Genomic DNA, 14,804 nt, shown 5'->3' with positions numbered 1-14,804 from the left:
AGGAGCTGAAGCAGAACAAAGGAGAGCAGAGCAGAGGAGAAGGGAAGAGTAAAGGGCACTTACTGAAAACAAGGGGGAGGAAGAGAAAAGGGAGGAGTGTGGAAGACATGAACAGAAAAAGATGACAGGAGTGAAGGTTACCATGCTCATGGATTCCATCACTGAGCATCTGAACATGAAACGGGAAGAAAAAAAACAGCCACGCCACATCAGCGTCCAACACAAACCACAGCTGCAATTCACATCACAGTGAATGGGAAGCAGGAGAACTCTCTTACACACATTTCAGCCATGGAACGTACAACTTTATGCATACCCCTGTTGACACAGTCTTTTCATATAACCAGTAACCATTCACACTATAGCCACAAACCCCACGTGCTCAGCTGTGCACAGGCTGTCACTGAGGGTCATGGCACACTCCCTCAACCAAACACACACAACCACAAGGACCATAATTAAACAAACATCCACCCAGTCGCAGAGCATTGCATATTTATGTAAAACATCATTGGTCAAAAGCAATTAACTTGTACATCCTCGCAGAGCACACAAAACAGCCTCAGCTGTGTCACAGAGTGCAATGCCACTCCTGTCGTACATCTCTACATCTCGCTGTTTGATTTTTAGTAGTTTATCTTGTAGTTTTGTAGCATATATTGCTATTTTGGACATCAATGTCAGTTTAAATGTTCAGCTGTTCCTTGTTGTTGATGAAATTCATTTCAGCCTCCAGTTTAATTCTATTGGGATGGTCGAACGTTTTTGAATAGTTGGCCTCTGGTATGAGTTTCTGTCATGAGTTCCTTATGTTATTGATATATGATCCAGGTGCATAAAGATGGTGCCTTCCAAGTTTGATGTCTTTATGTATTTGTTTTGTTTTGGTTTGGTTTTTTATGCTTTTTTTTCACATACCACTTCATCAGTGCAAAATATCCAAACTTCAACAAGTGGTCTTGCCAGATGGCACAGAGGCAAAGATGAGACAGTCCCGCTGCTGGATTTGATATGTTTCTGGATATACTGTAGAGGCAGCGTTATGCTCTTTGTTAATCAAGGTACAGATGTTTTGTATTATTATGTACTTTGTCAGACCTCACTCAGAATAATGACAATAAACCACTAAATAACTTACATAATTAAAATTGTACTGCTGACCAGAATACAGGTGTTGTCTGAGAAACTCGACTACCTGAGCACAATTCACTCTGTAGGACTAGGACTTGGCCTAACACTGACAAGATAGATTGCGTGAATAATTACCCTGACATGAGTCCAAAGCAGCATCAAACCCTCCAACTTGAAAGTGTCAAAGTAAAGTTATTCCAGTGCCTCAGCTGGGCTATGTATAGAGACAACAGCTGCAATGGATTCCGAGATGGCGCAGAGTAAACGTTCATATTCACTGGATTAATCTTCCTAAGCAAGAGAAGGGAGCAGGCTGTGCACCACCAACATCGCTGCTAATAAAAACAATATTTTGCTCTTCTCTTCATCTCAGCCATGGCTCGCTATTGCTCTCCACTAATTAATTCCTGCTCTTGCTTAGTTGCAGCTGTCGATTCTCTCATCTTGCAGATGCAGACAAGTGGCGAACAGGTTCTCATTTCAAAGCCAGGCACACTGTACACATTCCTTGACTTTGCATGGGCCCCCTGTCATCAAAGGGCCTTTATTAAGTGTCTCATACATTTACACATTGGGGAACAGTTTAAACTTGGCCCATGATTAACAGAGTAGGGATATCTATACCAGAAACCAATGTTAGGCTGACATCTCAACATCTGATGTGAAGTTTAGGGTCCATGTCTGCAGGTATTAATCAAAGCCACAAGTCTTCTTCTCCCTTTGGAGGTCCCACATACACACAGACCTGATCCCTCTTCACATGCTAACATATACAGCCCATATCTTATAGACAAAGTTAATTGGACACAATCCACTGCACTTGACACATCTGAAATTTCCAAGTCTGCACAGTATGTCATCAGAATGATGGATTGCATTTATACTGTTCAAAGTTTTCAAAATGTCTAGCGCTTTGGAATAAACAGCAGGGGGACGATATTGCATGCCTGCCAACTTGTCTTTGCCTATATCTAAACCAAACTATTTGACTCCCTCTCCACACCTCCACACACGTATGCACAACTGCAATAATGAGTCAACAACTGGCCTGCGGCTCAGAACCCTCTGAGCTCTGCATTAGGTTGTACTCCAGTCACCCATAACATTGAATCCTGCATGATGACCTTGGGGTCAGGGCAGAATGCCCTCATATAATGAGAGTGCTGTTTGGGGATTTGTTGGACTGTGATAGAGAAAGGGCGAGCGCACGCAATGCACCCTGGGTCTTTGTCTGGGTGCTGACGGTATTGACGAGCGCTGATCGATGTTAATTGCTTGACAGAATGACCATATTGACCAGGCTCCCTGGAAGAAGCCTGCAGGCCCAGTCAAAGAGAAAGAGAAAAATACGAAGAGAGAGCTGGGCCCAGACCTACAGCAGCTACAGGGCCCCAGACTCACACCAACACAAACACACACGGGTCTCATTCACTTTAATGAGTCATGAGAGGAGCACAAAGGCATAACGTCCATCAATGCCAAGTCTATTCAACACAACAGAGGGTATATGCAAAAAATATCTGGTGTCCTGGTGAGTGCTGCTTTGGTTCTGTTTATGCACATGGGAGCGCAGGCACATGTACATGTATGAATAATGTGTGTGACAAAACTGGGCTGCAAAGTAAGATGGTTTTGGGGCTATTGGGAAATGGGAAGGGTACATCCATGTATCTGAGGATGTTTGTGCATACAAGTTTGTGTGTCTTAGTTAAGGATCAATAAGCAGGAGCTGCAGAGGCAAAGACATGGGCAATCAATATGCTGGCTGCAAACAGAGGGAGGGACAGAGCGAGCAGATAAAAAAAAAAAAACAGCCAGAGAGATTAAAGACAGATAGGACAGGCAGAAAATGAATGGGCAAAGAAAGGTGACAGAAGGAGAGAAGAGCAAAGAAAAGGTCTGGTTGGCTTCATGTGACGTTTTCTTGAACTTTGTTATTTTAAAGGTTGTCAATGTAGTTTGGGTTTTTTTTTCAGCAGCATGCAGAGGTAACATACATGGATGTAACTGCTTATTGTGAAGACTGGCCTTATTTTTTTTATATTTTTAAAGTGCCTAACATACAGGAAGTTCCTAACAATATCAACATAGATTTAAGCCTATTGCGTGAAACACAATGTAAATAAAAGTGAAATTAAGACGATGCAAAGTTCTGGGGGACACCAAAGTGCTGATTTTGAGTAATGACTAAAATTGTCCTTTTATGTCAACATTTCTGATGTCAGAAGAGAGGGACAGGTCCAAAGTTTGGGAACATACAGACATACAGAGCTCCATCTCCCTTGGTCCCTGGCGTGAAAGGAAAACATGAAATCGTCCCAGTGAAAAGTATCAAACCTGAAAAACCTGGGGAACATACCCCAGATTTTCCTTCTACTGCCTTTTAGTTGTCTTTTGTTTTTCTCTTTGCACCCAGTTAGTACTGATGACCTAAGATACATTATTGCTCGTTTCCAATAGATCATTTGTGTAGCATAAATTTCATTTCACAATGAGAGCCTTTGGAAAAATCTGTTACTACAAAATACAAATCTCCTTCTACTGTTAAGCCAAAAGGCCTACTACGCTTAGGCTTTTTTTATACTGTAAATGAATAGATCTGAGCTACTCTGCCTGTTTTTTCTTACTTCAAGATGTGCTATAGTTCCTGCTCTGAACCCTTCCATCTGGGCTTAAGAGTACCAGACAGGCCCATACCTCATCACCAAAATGTGGTTCAAATCCCTCTTCACAACATTTACACTCGTGTCCCTTGCAGCATTGTGGTGAGTGGTGAAAAAGAGCCCAGACACAGGTGCAAAGACAGAGAGAGCCAGTAGTAGGAAAGAAGGCCAGAGGCTTGTCTATGGAGCATGACTGGAAAGGCATTCAACCACAGTCAACCCCTACCCAGCCCAGCTCAACTCTGTCCAGTTGCAGAAGTCTCTGCATGTGTGTGTGATTTGAAAGTAGCCTACAATGTTGAAAAGAATAAGCCTGCACTTGGAGCCAAGATAAGTGTCCCTGATGTATAAAGCCAACACCCACCAACCTCTGTTACACACACACAGATACAGACACACACAAGGATAAATTTACTCTGTCTCTCTATTATTTCCCTATGTGTATGTGTGTGTGTGTGTGTGTGTGTGTGTGTGTGTGTGTGTGTGTGTGTGTGTGTGTGTGTGTGTGTGTGTGTGTGTGTGTGAAAGGTATGGCAGGAGTGTTGTGTTGGCTTGGCTGACCGTCTGCGGTTGTGCGGCGGTGAGAGGGAGTTTTGGGAGCGCAGAGCGGGCGTTGCTGCCGAAATCCCTGAGAAATGTTCGTTTTGGATCCGTGTCCGTGCTTACATACCGCCCTCCCGACTGTCTCTCATTCTCCGTTTCATTTTTCCTTCTTAAGGTTTAACTTAAAAGTTATGAAATTGAGAGTCAAAATACATCACTTAAAAGTGCGGCGACTCTGAAGGGTGTGTGAACGCGTGCGCGTGTTTGAGCGAGAATAATAGAGAGAGACAGAGAGACAGAGAGAGAGATATGGAGCTCTGCCCTCTCCACCTTACAACCTTTATCCAAAATCCGGGGCCACTGAGGCTACGGAGGTGATGTTATCTTTTGGAGAGATGACGGAGGGCAAGAAGTCTACTTTGGTGATCAGAGATTTGTTCACCTGGCTAAGGCAGGTGTTTGTGTTGTGAGATTTCTTTTAAATGCACTTTTTTATTTTACATTCTCTTTGGCCAAAAATACTTTCACAAGCCCATTTGTTCTGAAAGGGACTTTTTTTTTTTTGAAAAGCGAATTACTCCCGGTACTATGACATCATTCTAATTGTTTCCAATGCATTTTAGATTAGATAGAACTTTATTAATCCCTCGGGTGGGTTCCTCTGGGAAATTCGATTTCCAAAAAAGCACAGCACCGACAGAAGTTACAGAGTTAACAGAAGTTACAGAGTTAAGCTTGATTTAGCTTGATTCAAGAATTGCCACAAACAAATATTAGCTGTAACTGGACAGACAAAGTACAGAGGAAAAGTGCCCGATTCGATAAAATCATTGAAACAAAACGGTTTGTATTGTAAACAACTGAAATTATCTCACCTCATTACCAGATGTTTTCACATGGAACGGAGCACTTGTTAAAATGGATATTTGTGTAGTGTAAGTTTTGGTCGGCAGGGCAGAGCGACCAACTAATCCCATTTTGATCCAATAAGTAAGTAAGTGTGTGTGTGTGTGTGTGTGTGTGTGTGTGTGTGTGTGTGTGTGTGTGTGTGTGTGTGTGTGTGTGTGTGTGTGTGTGTGTGTGTGTGAAGGAGAGCAAGAAAGAGAGAGAGAGGCAGAGAGAGAGAGCGAGAGGGGTGGGAGGGAGGGAGGATTGATCCGCGTCTGTTAAAATCTTGTTCTGGTTTTTCTTGGAGTGAGGTCTGTGCCTGCCGACGCGCCTCTCCTGTGCAGCCCCCCTCAAGAAGAGCTTCTCTTTTTTTAAAGAAAAGAAACCTTGGAATTTTTTGAAAGGGAGAAGAATCTACATAATACCAGTGAAGTGGATAAAAGCGCACGGCTGGATTCTTTTTGCGTTCCCTCCTTCGTTTCCTCCTCTGGTGCCTGAATGAAACAGGGAAACAGAAACAGATATATGGGAAAGAGGAGGTGTGCAGGTTTTGCACTGGGAGTCGATCTGTCAGTGAGATTTTGCGTAAACATGTTTCCTGCTAGCTCGCGTTAACTTTTAGTCCTTCTCAAACTGGTGAACTCGACTCCGTTCCTCTTCCACTGCGGAGTTGTTTTTTCTCGGAACGAAGAGACTTTGGTGTTTTCCCCCCTTCAGAGAAACTGCTTAAACTTTCTGCGTTTGAAAAAAATAAATAAATAAAAAGATCGGATTGCATTTTCCCCCTTCAAACATTTTGGAGGTGATGTCATCGTGCTGTGTTTTGGCAGGTATTGTGTCGAGAGGGCGCAGGGAGGACTACTGCAGCCAGGCGGTAACCAGCGGCTGAGGAAAGCGGGGAAGTCCGGAAAATCAGGTGCAAAGTGCGGCTGTCATTTCCTCGCCGTGTCGCGGGTGGCTGAGTCCGCCACCCAGTCACAGCTGTTCCCATCATCTCCAGCCACCCCTCCCTTCCTCATCTTTCTTTCCCCTTTATTTCCCCCTCCGATTCTCATTCAGCACTCTCCATATACCCCTCTGAGCTGGACCGCTCCGGGACCTTATCACCCACTTTGTCATACGCTGTTGGTCGGTGTCACCTGAGCCACAGACCAGTTGAGTCAGCGTGGGGACGCAGACATGACCGTGCCCGCCTTGCATTACCCTGGGCCCGCAGAGCAACCTTCTCCAGGTCGCAGTTTCGTCCACCAGCACGCCCAGGTACCCCACCTCCAACAGCAACTGACCCTGCTCTACTGGGACTAAACCTGCCTCCTGCTCCCGTCTGCGGCGTGGCAAACAACCCGTCTCATCCCAGCAACCACATAACTCATTTTGGTGTCCGGGAGCCTGCTGTTACGCTTAAACGTTACGCATTGGATTACACAAAAGATTACGCACGCGCCGCATCTGTTCACTCGGCCAAGCATCACTCTGAGGGTCAACAGGGTCGACTGGAATTGGCTATCTTTAAGGCGTGAGCGCGCTTTCACCTGTTCCTCTCCTTGTCGGGTACGCGCAGCGAGCGTTTAAAATTCTAACTCTTTGCTCCTCCGCCCATCCGTTCCTTCCCCGGTCTGGACAGCTGTTAGAGGTTGCCCGGCGGTCACAGTGGCACAGTTCACCCAGCTTCAGACCCCAACTTGCCCGTGCCCGCACATTTACTTACGCCGGGGCAACCGGGGCACAACGCCGCCGATGCCAACAGGAGTGTCCGCTCACTCTTTGACTCTGCACAACGTCCACCGGTTTCAAAACACAGAGGGGGACTCTGAGCCACTCTGTCGGACTGGCTCAAACCGAGCGAGGAGACTGTCTCTGGGACAAGTTCCATAGTGGAGGGGGGAAGCAATGTGGTCCCTTCTTTCCACGCTGACCGTCTTGTAAGTCACTTCTATCACTTTATCATCAAATATTATTGCTTCACTCCTCAGGTTCTATTGTGTTTCAGTTGTTTAAACTAGTTTCTGGGTAGGCGAGAAGACGATGGAGAGAAAGGTTGCAGAATCTAGCGATTACATCACTCCTAATCAGTCCCCATAGAAAACATGCCATAGAGCCCTGTTTTGATTGGCTGACAGTTCAGGGTCACTGGGTCAGAGTCAGGGCCGTATAACTCATAAAACCTGCCATAAACATCTCCATCACCATCTGCATTTACTTCAGGGATGGCCAGGCTGGCTTAGAAAAGACCATTTCTCATCTCCAAGAAAATGTTTTTTCCTATTGAAAATATTTCAGAAGTCAAATAACACAAGCTTTATCTAGTGTGATAGGAAAATGATAAAGTGCCAAGAGCAAATCTAAGGGAGGAGGATATGGGCTCAAGGGGCTCGAGTTTGCCCATTGGAGGTGTGTCTTGTTAAAAGCCAGGGGTTTATTTTTCTTTCTTTGTGTCGGCGGTGTTCTCCCAGATGGCAGTCATCTCCAGATACTTCTCATTCCTCACACAACCTGGACAGGGTGTGTGCTCCTGCTGCTGCTGGTGTCTTCCTGACTTTCCTTCTCTTTGTGTGTCTCCCTCACCCTCTCTCCACCTACCCATCTAACTGCATACATCTGTCTTGCTTTCTTCCCTATAATGCTTTTTCCATAGATACTTGCTCAGTTAAAAAAAAAAGAAAAAAGAAAAAAGTATGAATTAATAACTGATGAATGATGATGCCCCTGGCAGTGTCTGAAGATGAGCAGACTCACTGTTTAGTCTGCTGGTTTTAGTTTAGGTCTCCCTGAGCCAATCATCTCTCCACTCATCTCTGCCTCACCTATCATTTTTACAACAGCTCCATTTATTCATCTACATACTGTTTAACCAACTTCATCATAATTCTTCAGCCAGTGAGAAAAACCAAGGGCCTTTAGCCACAACAACCTGTTACTGCTCTTCTGCTAAAGCCACAGAACAATGTCTAGGCCCTCTGGTTTTCTCACAAATGTTGCGCTGTAAGCCCTGTTACTGCCAATACCACTCACACACCCACTCGCTGAACCAGTATTCTTAAGGCCTGCCGCAGAACATCTGAAACTCTTTGCACTGTGCTGAAGCCCACTGCTCCAGCGTTGGCCTACCACGTTAACCACTGCTACACACAGCTGAAACCGCTGCTCTGTGCTAAGTCCCACCAGGTCGACCACTCTCACTCCACACCGGTGCCCAGTCCTCGATACTGAGGCCTGCTCGTCTAACCACAGACTCCATATGGTAGATCTGCTGGGACGCACATTTATGATGTCAGATCATTGCTTGCTTTGGCCACTGGCCAAGGTGTACCGGGCTTTCCCTCTCTCCATACCTCCTTCTGTCTTTACTCTCCCCAACTTTTACTCTCTCCTATTCTCATCCCTCCCCCACTCCTGGCTGATCCTGTCTCCCTCTTTCCTCTCTGCTTCTTTTTCTCTCTGTGGCTGGCATAATATGGAGTGTCTGTGGTTTTTGTGGGAGCGGGAGAATCCAGTGCTGAGGCACTTTTCCTACAGTGTCCTCGGCAGCAGTGCAGCCGTGGTGTTTTAACAGCTGAGAGTCCTCACAATGCACAGGCGCTCAGGTTTTTTCGCCTGCGCAGGCAAAATGTGAGGGCCAATGCTCTACTGCATTTCCCAGGATGTCTGCATCTATTAGAACGATTCAGAAGCCAACGCAAGGCAACGCTGAGAAAGAAGGAAAAGAGAAAGAAAACAAAAGGGTTGTGATGACGTTTTGTTTATACATGTGTGTGTGACAGGAGGCAGTAGCGTGTTACCATGGGCATGAACCGAACACCTCTTCTCTTTCCTGTTATTTATCTTTTTCTCTACTTCTCACATCAGTCTACACTGTGGTTAAACGTGTCTCTCAATTTTGAGATGCATAACCTTGTGTTGTGTTGTTTTTTTTTTCCAGCGTGTCTCCTCCACCTCACATCTGCGCATTTGCCTGTTCTTTCTGATTTTATCTCCCACCTCTTTTATTCTCTGTCAGCCTTCTTTGACTTTGTCTCTCTTTCTCTTTTCTCAGTTCACCTTCCTCCCTTCCTCCCTTCCTCTGTCGTTGTACACTTCTCTCATCTCCTTGCTCTCTTCCTCTCTCAGCAGATTGTATTCCTTTTGCTTTAGCCCAGCTGTCAGCTGCCTGCTTCTCCTGTACACACACATGCACACATCTGCACATCTGTGTGCATGCCCATGACAGTGTGGAGGAGTCGCCTCGCTAACTCTAAACATAAAGGAAGATAGGAGGCAGGCATGGATAGGAATAGGTAGAGTTCGCAGAGAAACCATGAAGTTTGAAGAGAGATAGGGAGGAGAGGAAAAGAGTGGAGCAGAAAGAGAGAAGAGGCACACAGAGAGATAGCATAAGATGAGGTGGGGAAAGACAAAATTCGTAGAATTGCTTTTCAGCCCACACACTGGGTTCTGAACTTCATCAAGTCTTCAGCCACTAATTTAGAACAGTTCAAGAACTGCCAAAGTAGGCTTTGCGCAACACAATCACTCCCTTACTGAGGCTGTAAATAACATTCAATATATCCAAGGTCAAGGTCCAGGCTTCAATTAAGCAATGTGATGAAGTGAGAAAAATTATAATTGTAACTGTAACTAAGTGTTTAAATCTAAACATTATTTAAATGTTTAGCTAGAGAGCGATAACAAATAAGAAATAACACGCAAAAGTATACTTTTACGTGTGCGGTATTTATTATTTCTGCCTGCTGCATCACCACCAGTCAATTCCTTCATAAATTATCTTTCCACGTGTTTCAGTAGCTCTTGCTCTCGTCTATTCATTTCTAAATTTAACCACAGTCCACAGCTCTTAAAAGCCACATCACAGTAGAATGTACACCTGTAGTCCAACTCAGCTGTCTACATATGCAGAGCAGCCAAATATGCCAGCCCGCTCCCTTAGATGTCCGAACCAAAACATGTTCTAGCTGTCTTGGCATGTTTGCCATTTTTTGCTATGCTCCAATCAGGTCATTTGCAGGCCAGATTTTGGTGTAGCAAAAGTCATAGACAGGTCAGAAATTGGGTTCGGGCAGAAGGCTGGTAGCGTTACAATAAACACTGCTCTGGGTGTTGTCTGTCTGCTGATCCTTGGACATCTGCCTGTCTTTATGTCAAGTTGCTGTGCCAGCAGCACACCCAGAACTGTGAGTAATGACCCAATAAGGAAATGAGATGTTGAACAGAAAGAACGGCAGAGAAGAAAGAGATGGAAATGATGGTGTCATGCTTAACTCTTCCAGCATTCAGTGTTGCTTACATTCTTCTAAGCTCATCTGTTTTATATTATTTCAGATGTATCCAGATGTTGCTGGTGATGTGCAATCCATTACAGGTGAGAAACAGCAGGCATGACAAAGAGTGATTGTGCGGCATGAAGTTGTATATTGATCTTTACTCATGGGTGGGTGTGGGTGTTCCAGCAGGTACTTGGTATGGATGGAGTCAACTTCAGTGTGCATGTGGAGAACCAGACACAGGTGCGAGACACTATGAGTCGGCGACACCACAGAGTATACCAGCTCTACAGCCGAACCAGCGGCAAGCACGTCCAGGTGCTGGGACGCAAAATCAGTGCCCGGGGTGAAGATGGAGACAAATATGGTAATACACACACACAAACATGTGGGTACGGTGCAAAGTGGACAAGTTTAAATGTTATGTGTGTATGCACGCTGAGAAAGATGCTTACTCGCACCAAAGTGCACACTCACACTATCTAACAGCTGCAAGTACAAAGACTTAAAGGTTGACCAAGTGCATGCATGAATGGAGACAGAATGCAACTGTGCAGCCACACTCACAAAAGCACACACACATCTCCCCAGGCTTTGGCAGAGGGGCAGTGGAGCTTGTCTTGGGAGTACAAAGACCTCATCGACTGGCTGCTGACTCAATGATTCACTAGAGAGGAAAAGAAAGTTAGAGAGAGAGAGAATGAAAGAGAGAGAGAATGAAAGAGAGAGAGAGAAGTTGGTGTGTGAAATAAAGTGTGAGTTAGATGGAGAAGCCTGCCAGGTAGAGTGACTGGCTGAGTGTTAGAAACTCATCTCCTTCATCGATCCCTCCATTGATTTTGCATCCTCACTGTTATCTCCTCTGGATTTAAAACAGCAGGAACCCCCCCACCCACCCCCCTTCTCCCATCCATCCTCTAACACTGTCCCTGTCCATCCCCCACTTCCTCCTCTGTCTGTAATGATGGCTAACCCATTCTTAACCCCCCTGAATCAATGGGAAGAAGAAAGCCAAGCCATAAAAGTGGAGTTCACATTTCTGCATGTGGCTCAGCAGCACATCCTTTGCATTGATAAGGGTGCCAGGTCACAAACACACCACGTCAAGCTAGGAACTAGACTCCAGATGCAAGAGATAGGGAGGATTTCTTTTTTGGACAAATACTACCTGAAAGACAGCAAATCCACCTAAATCCGACCAACTGTGGCAACAAGGCATTAGACATGGGAACCAAGTGCAGAGAGCGAAGATATAAAGCAAGTGCACGAAAGTCTAAAACATTAAGTGAAAGAACAGAAGGGAGATGAGAAGAGAGTTGGGGGAAGAGAGGCGAAGGGGGCAAGAGGGAGGGAGGTATTGATTTCTCTTGACCCCTTTGTTGACTAAGGTCATGTAGGAACCATTTTAGGGATTTTATTTTTAAATAGGCACAAACGCTCTGTAAAGATGTGTAGTTAGTGAAGCGCTGTTGCCTGGAAGGATGAAGGATAAACACACATGCACCTGCACACACTCAGAGGCAGAAGCGTACATGCACACATCTTAAAACAACAATATCACAGACATTCAGTCTGAGTGTTTTCCCGCTCCTCTCTGCTCACGGTGCTCCATCTAGTCTTGGCTCTTATCTTTTTTACAAGGCCCATTTCTGGTCAGCGGCCTCACATCCATGTGTGTGACCAGGCTTATCTGACAACCATCTGTCCAACCAGAGACATTTACATCTGTCTGTGATTTATCAGTGTGTTTAATAGCAACTATGAATCCTACAACTGTGATTCAGTATGAATGCCTTATCTGCTTTAAAGGGCTGGTTTAGATTTAACAGCAGTCAGTAATCTACGGTGCTCAAGAAAAGGTCTGTCAGTGTCAGTTTGAATGTTGTTCTTGGCTAGGCCGATATGCAAAACTAAACAAGCCCTAAATTTAGGACGCCGTTAACTTTCTGTCTTGTTATTTGTGGGGTGAAAGTCTTTAAATCTTGACTATATACAAGTACATAATGTGTCCACACTACCTATGGCTCTAATGTCTGTATGTCCCTTTGTATGTCCCTTCACAAGCCCAGCTCGTAGTGGAGGCTGATACCTTTGGTAGCCAGGTGAGAATCCGTGGCAAAGAAACCAATTTCTACCTGTGCATGAACCGCCGTGGGAAGCTGGTAGGAAAGGTGAGACTTCTTCTTTTAGACACATGTTAATCCAGAATATCTTCTTACTTCTTTCTGACCAGCCTTTTTTTCTCTCTCTCTCTCTCTGTGTGTGTGTGTGTGTGTGTGTATGTGTGTGTGTATACCTGTGGTTTTTCTGCTCTCTCAGAAGGCCAGTAATCGAAGTGCAGACTGTGTCTTTGTGGAAAAGGTCCTAGAAAACCACTACACAGCTCTAATGTCAGCGCGCTACACGGGCTGGTATGTTGGCTTTACTAAAAAAGGGCGTCCTCGCCGTGGTCCGCAGACGCTTCCCAACCAGCAGGATGTACACTTCATGAAACGCTTCCCACCGGGAGAGCAGCCTGACCTCACCACTCCATTTCGCTTCACCACCGTCAGCAAGCGGGGCAAGAGGGTGCGCGCTACTGGGCCCCGCTAGTTGTGGCTAACTCTAGCACCCACTGTCTTGTCATCCAAAGCCTTGACCTGAGCCTGCCAATAGCTAACCCTTTCATTCCTTCTGTCACACATGACTGAACACTTCCCTTTGTTGGGAAAAACATTGACCAGAATATTAATGAATCATTCATGGGGTTTAGCTCTACACCTGATTTGCCACTACAGCCTCTCTAGTTAATAATCATTCCTCTCAGTTTAAGTTCCCCTTACTGGACCAACGAGACCAATAATTGGTCCAATGCTGGAAGCTCTTTGGACCTGGTGTGCTTCCCTTCATTTTCTAGATACACTGACAGTGAACCTGAAGGGCAGCCAGAGTCCCTGGGGTCTACAAAGGCCTTTAGTTCACAACCACAAAAACCACAAGGCCTTTGTGTCTCCTGTTCTGTACCAGCTGGACAATGTCAAGTATGGGATTACAACTGGACCATGCAAAACGGACAAGGGTGAGAAAGACTGACTGAACAAGAGAGTGGGTGCTTAGCCTGCAGATAAAGGGAAAGAACGATGGAGAAGACATGAAAATGGTGGAATGGACAAAAGGGATATAGTGATCTGCTCAGATCAAATGGACCAGTAATGGACTGTTGACATGTGTCGCACTTATTTGTCTCACTGCTAAATTAGTGCCATCCTGTGAGGCTATTGGATGAATGGCAGGGTGAATGAGGGAATGTTCGAATGAGTGGCTTACTGAATAATTGCATGTTTGCAAGAAGTCAATGAGAAAATGTATGTTAGAGTGTGTGTGTCAGAGTGAGCGAGTGCAACAACCATGAGTGAAGCTGGATCACGGGGGACTCTGGAAAGGGACCATGTAGTCCCTGCATGAACCTGTGACAACTCACCGCAGGGACTGAAGCTTTAGGAACTGGAATGTATAAGAATAAAAATACACACACAAAAAAAAACAAACAAGCTGCACCAAAAACAGCCAGCAAAATCACAGCAAAACCAAACTAACAACCTGACCAAAGACAACTGGAAGACAACCTTCTTCATGAATCCTCCCCCCCAACAGGACATGACATCCTCAGCCTTTAGGCACAGAGGATGATGAGTGCCGGGGCCGAGCCCGCCGGGGAGGGTGCCTTTTCTTTTAGCATCGCTATGGAAACGACCCAGGGGATGATGCTCCTGTGCGATACCGTGGATACAGAGTGCTGCTACCAGGACATTCAGTGGAACAAACCAAAGTCTCATGCATAAACACAGGAGAAAAAAATATTAAAGGGAACAATTTATTGAAAGTTCTATATATATATTATATATATAAAAGAAGACAGAAACCCTAAATAAGCAATCTTACTATGATGGTTACTATAATTATTATGATAAAATTATTTCATTTATTTATTTCAGCTCTGTGTGCAGCAGTCTTTCTCGACTCAGTAAACCTTACAGAAACATTTTCTTTGTCTCCCGTCCTCATTCAACTTCTTCTTCACCTGCCCCGTTCTGTTTAAAGGGCCACTTTCACAGACACACCTCATCTGACCTTCTAGTGATTAATACGTTGTTCGAAAACCTATCACTTGGCAGCCTTTTTGTTTTAATTTAAAAATTAAATATCTAAGTAATTTATTTGGCCAAATATTAAAAGTTTTGTAAGTTCTAGCTACTGTAATACAATGGGTCGATAGCTTTCTGTGTTTTATATCATTTAGAACTTGTTTTTTCAGGTTCAGGCTCACCTCTACGTAGATTTG

The 14,804-nt window shown here is 44.9% G+C and overlaps 1 protein-coding gene across 3 annotated transcripts; it reads left to right on the top strand.

Moving 5' to 3' along the window:
* The first annotated feature begins 5,518 nt into the window (after nucleotides 1-5,518).
* fgf18a (fibroblast growth factor 18a) lies at nucleotides 5,519-14,504 on the top strand. Of its 3 annotated transcripts, none has more exons than XM_004545428.2 (5): nucleotides 5,519-7,147; nucleotides 10,542-10,581; nucleotides 10,673-10,850; nucleotides 12,548-12,654; nucleotides 12,803-14,504. In XM_004545428.2, the coding sequence occupies exons 1-5, from the start codon at nucleotides 7,116-7,118 to the stop codon at nucleotides 13,073-13,075; spliced, it is 630 nt and encodes a 209-aa protein (XP_004545485.1). In that variant the 5' UTR covers nucleotides 5,519-7,115; the 3' UTR covers nucleotides 13,076-14,504. The 3 variants fall into 3 exon arrangements, with proteins under 3 accessions (XP_004545485.1, XP_014268146.1, XP_004545484.1); XM_014412660.2 differs by having other exon boundaries at nucleotides 10,670-10,850; nucleotides 12,806-14,504; XM_004545427.2 differs by having other exon boundaries at nucleotides 10,670-10,850.
* Nucleotides 14,505-14,804: the final 300 nt, after the last annotated feature.

This window comes from Maylandia zebra, linkage group LG2 (assembly GCF_041146795.1).
Source record: "Maylandia zebra isolate NMK-2024a linkage group LG2, Mzebra_GT3a, whole genome shotgun sequence".
In the NCBI taxonomy this organism is placed as follows: Eukaryota; Metazoa; Chordata; class Actinopteri; order Cichliformes; family Cichlidae; genus Maylandia; species Maylandia zebra.
This window is presented reverse-complemented; position numbering and strand designations above follow the sequence as displayed.

Bases quoted from the DNA above. Each gene is read 5' to 3' on its own strand.
- fgf18a (XM_004545427.2), top strand. From the start codon at position 7,116: ATGTGGTCCCTTCTTTCCACGCTGACCGTCTT. The intron at 7,148-10,541 runs GTAAGTCACTTC...ATATTATTTCAG, and splicing joins CTTTCCACGCTGACCGTCTT to ATGTATCCAGATGTTGCTGG. The intron at 10,582-10,669 runs GTGAGAAACAGC...TGGGTGTTCCAG, and splicing joins TGATGTGCAATCCATTACAG to CAGGTACTTGGTATGGATGG.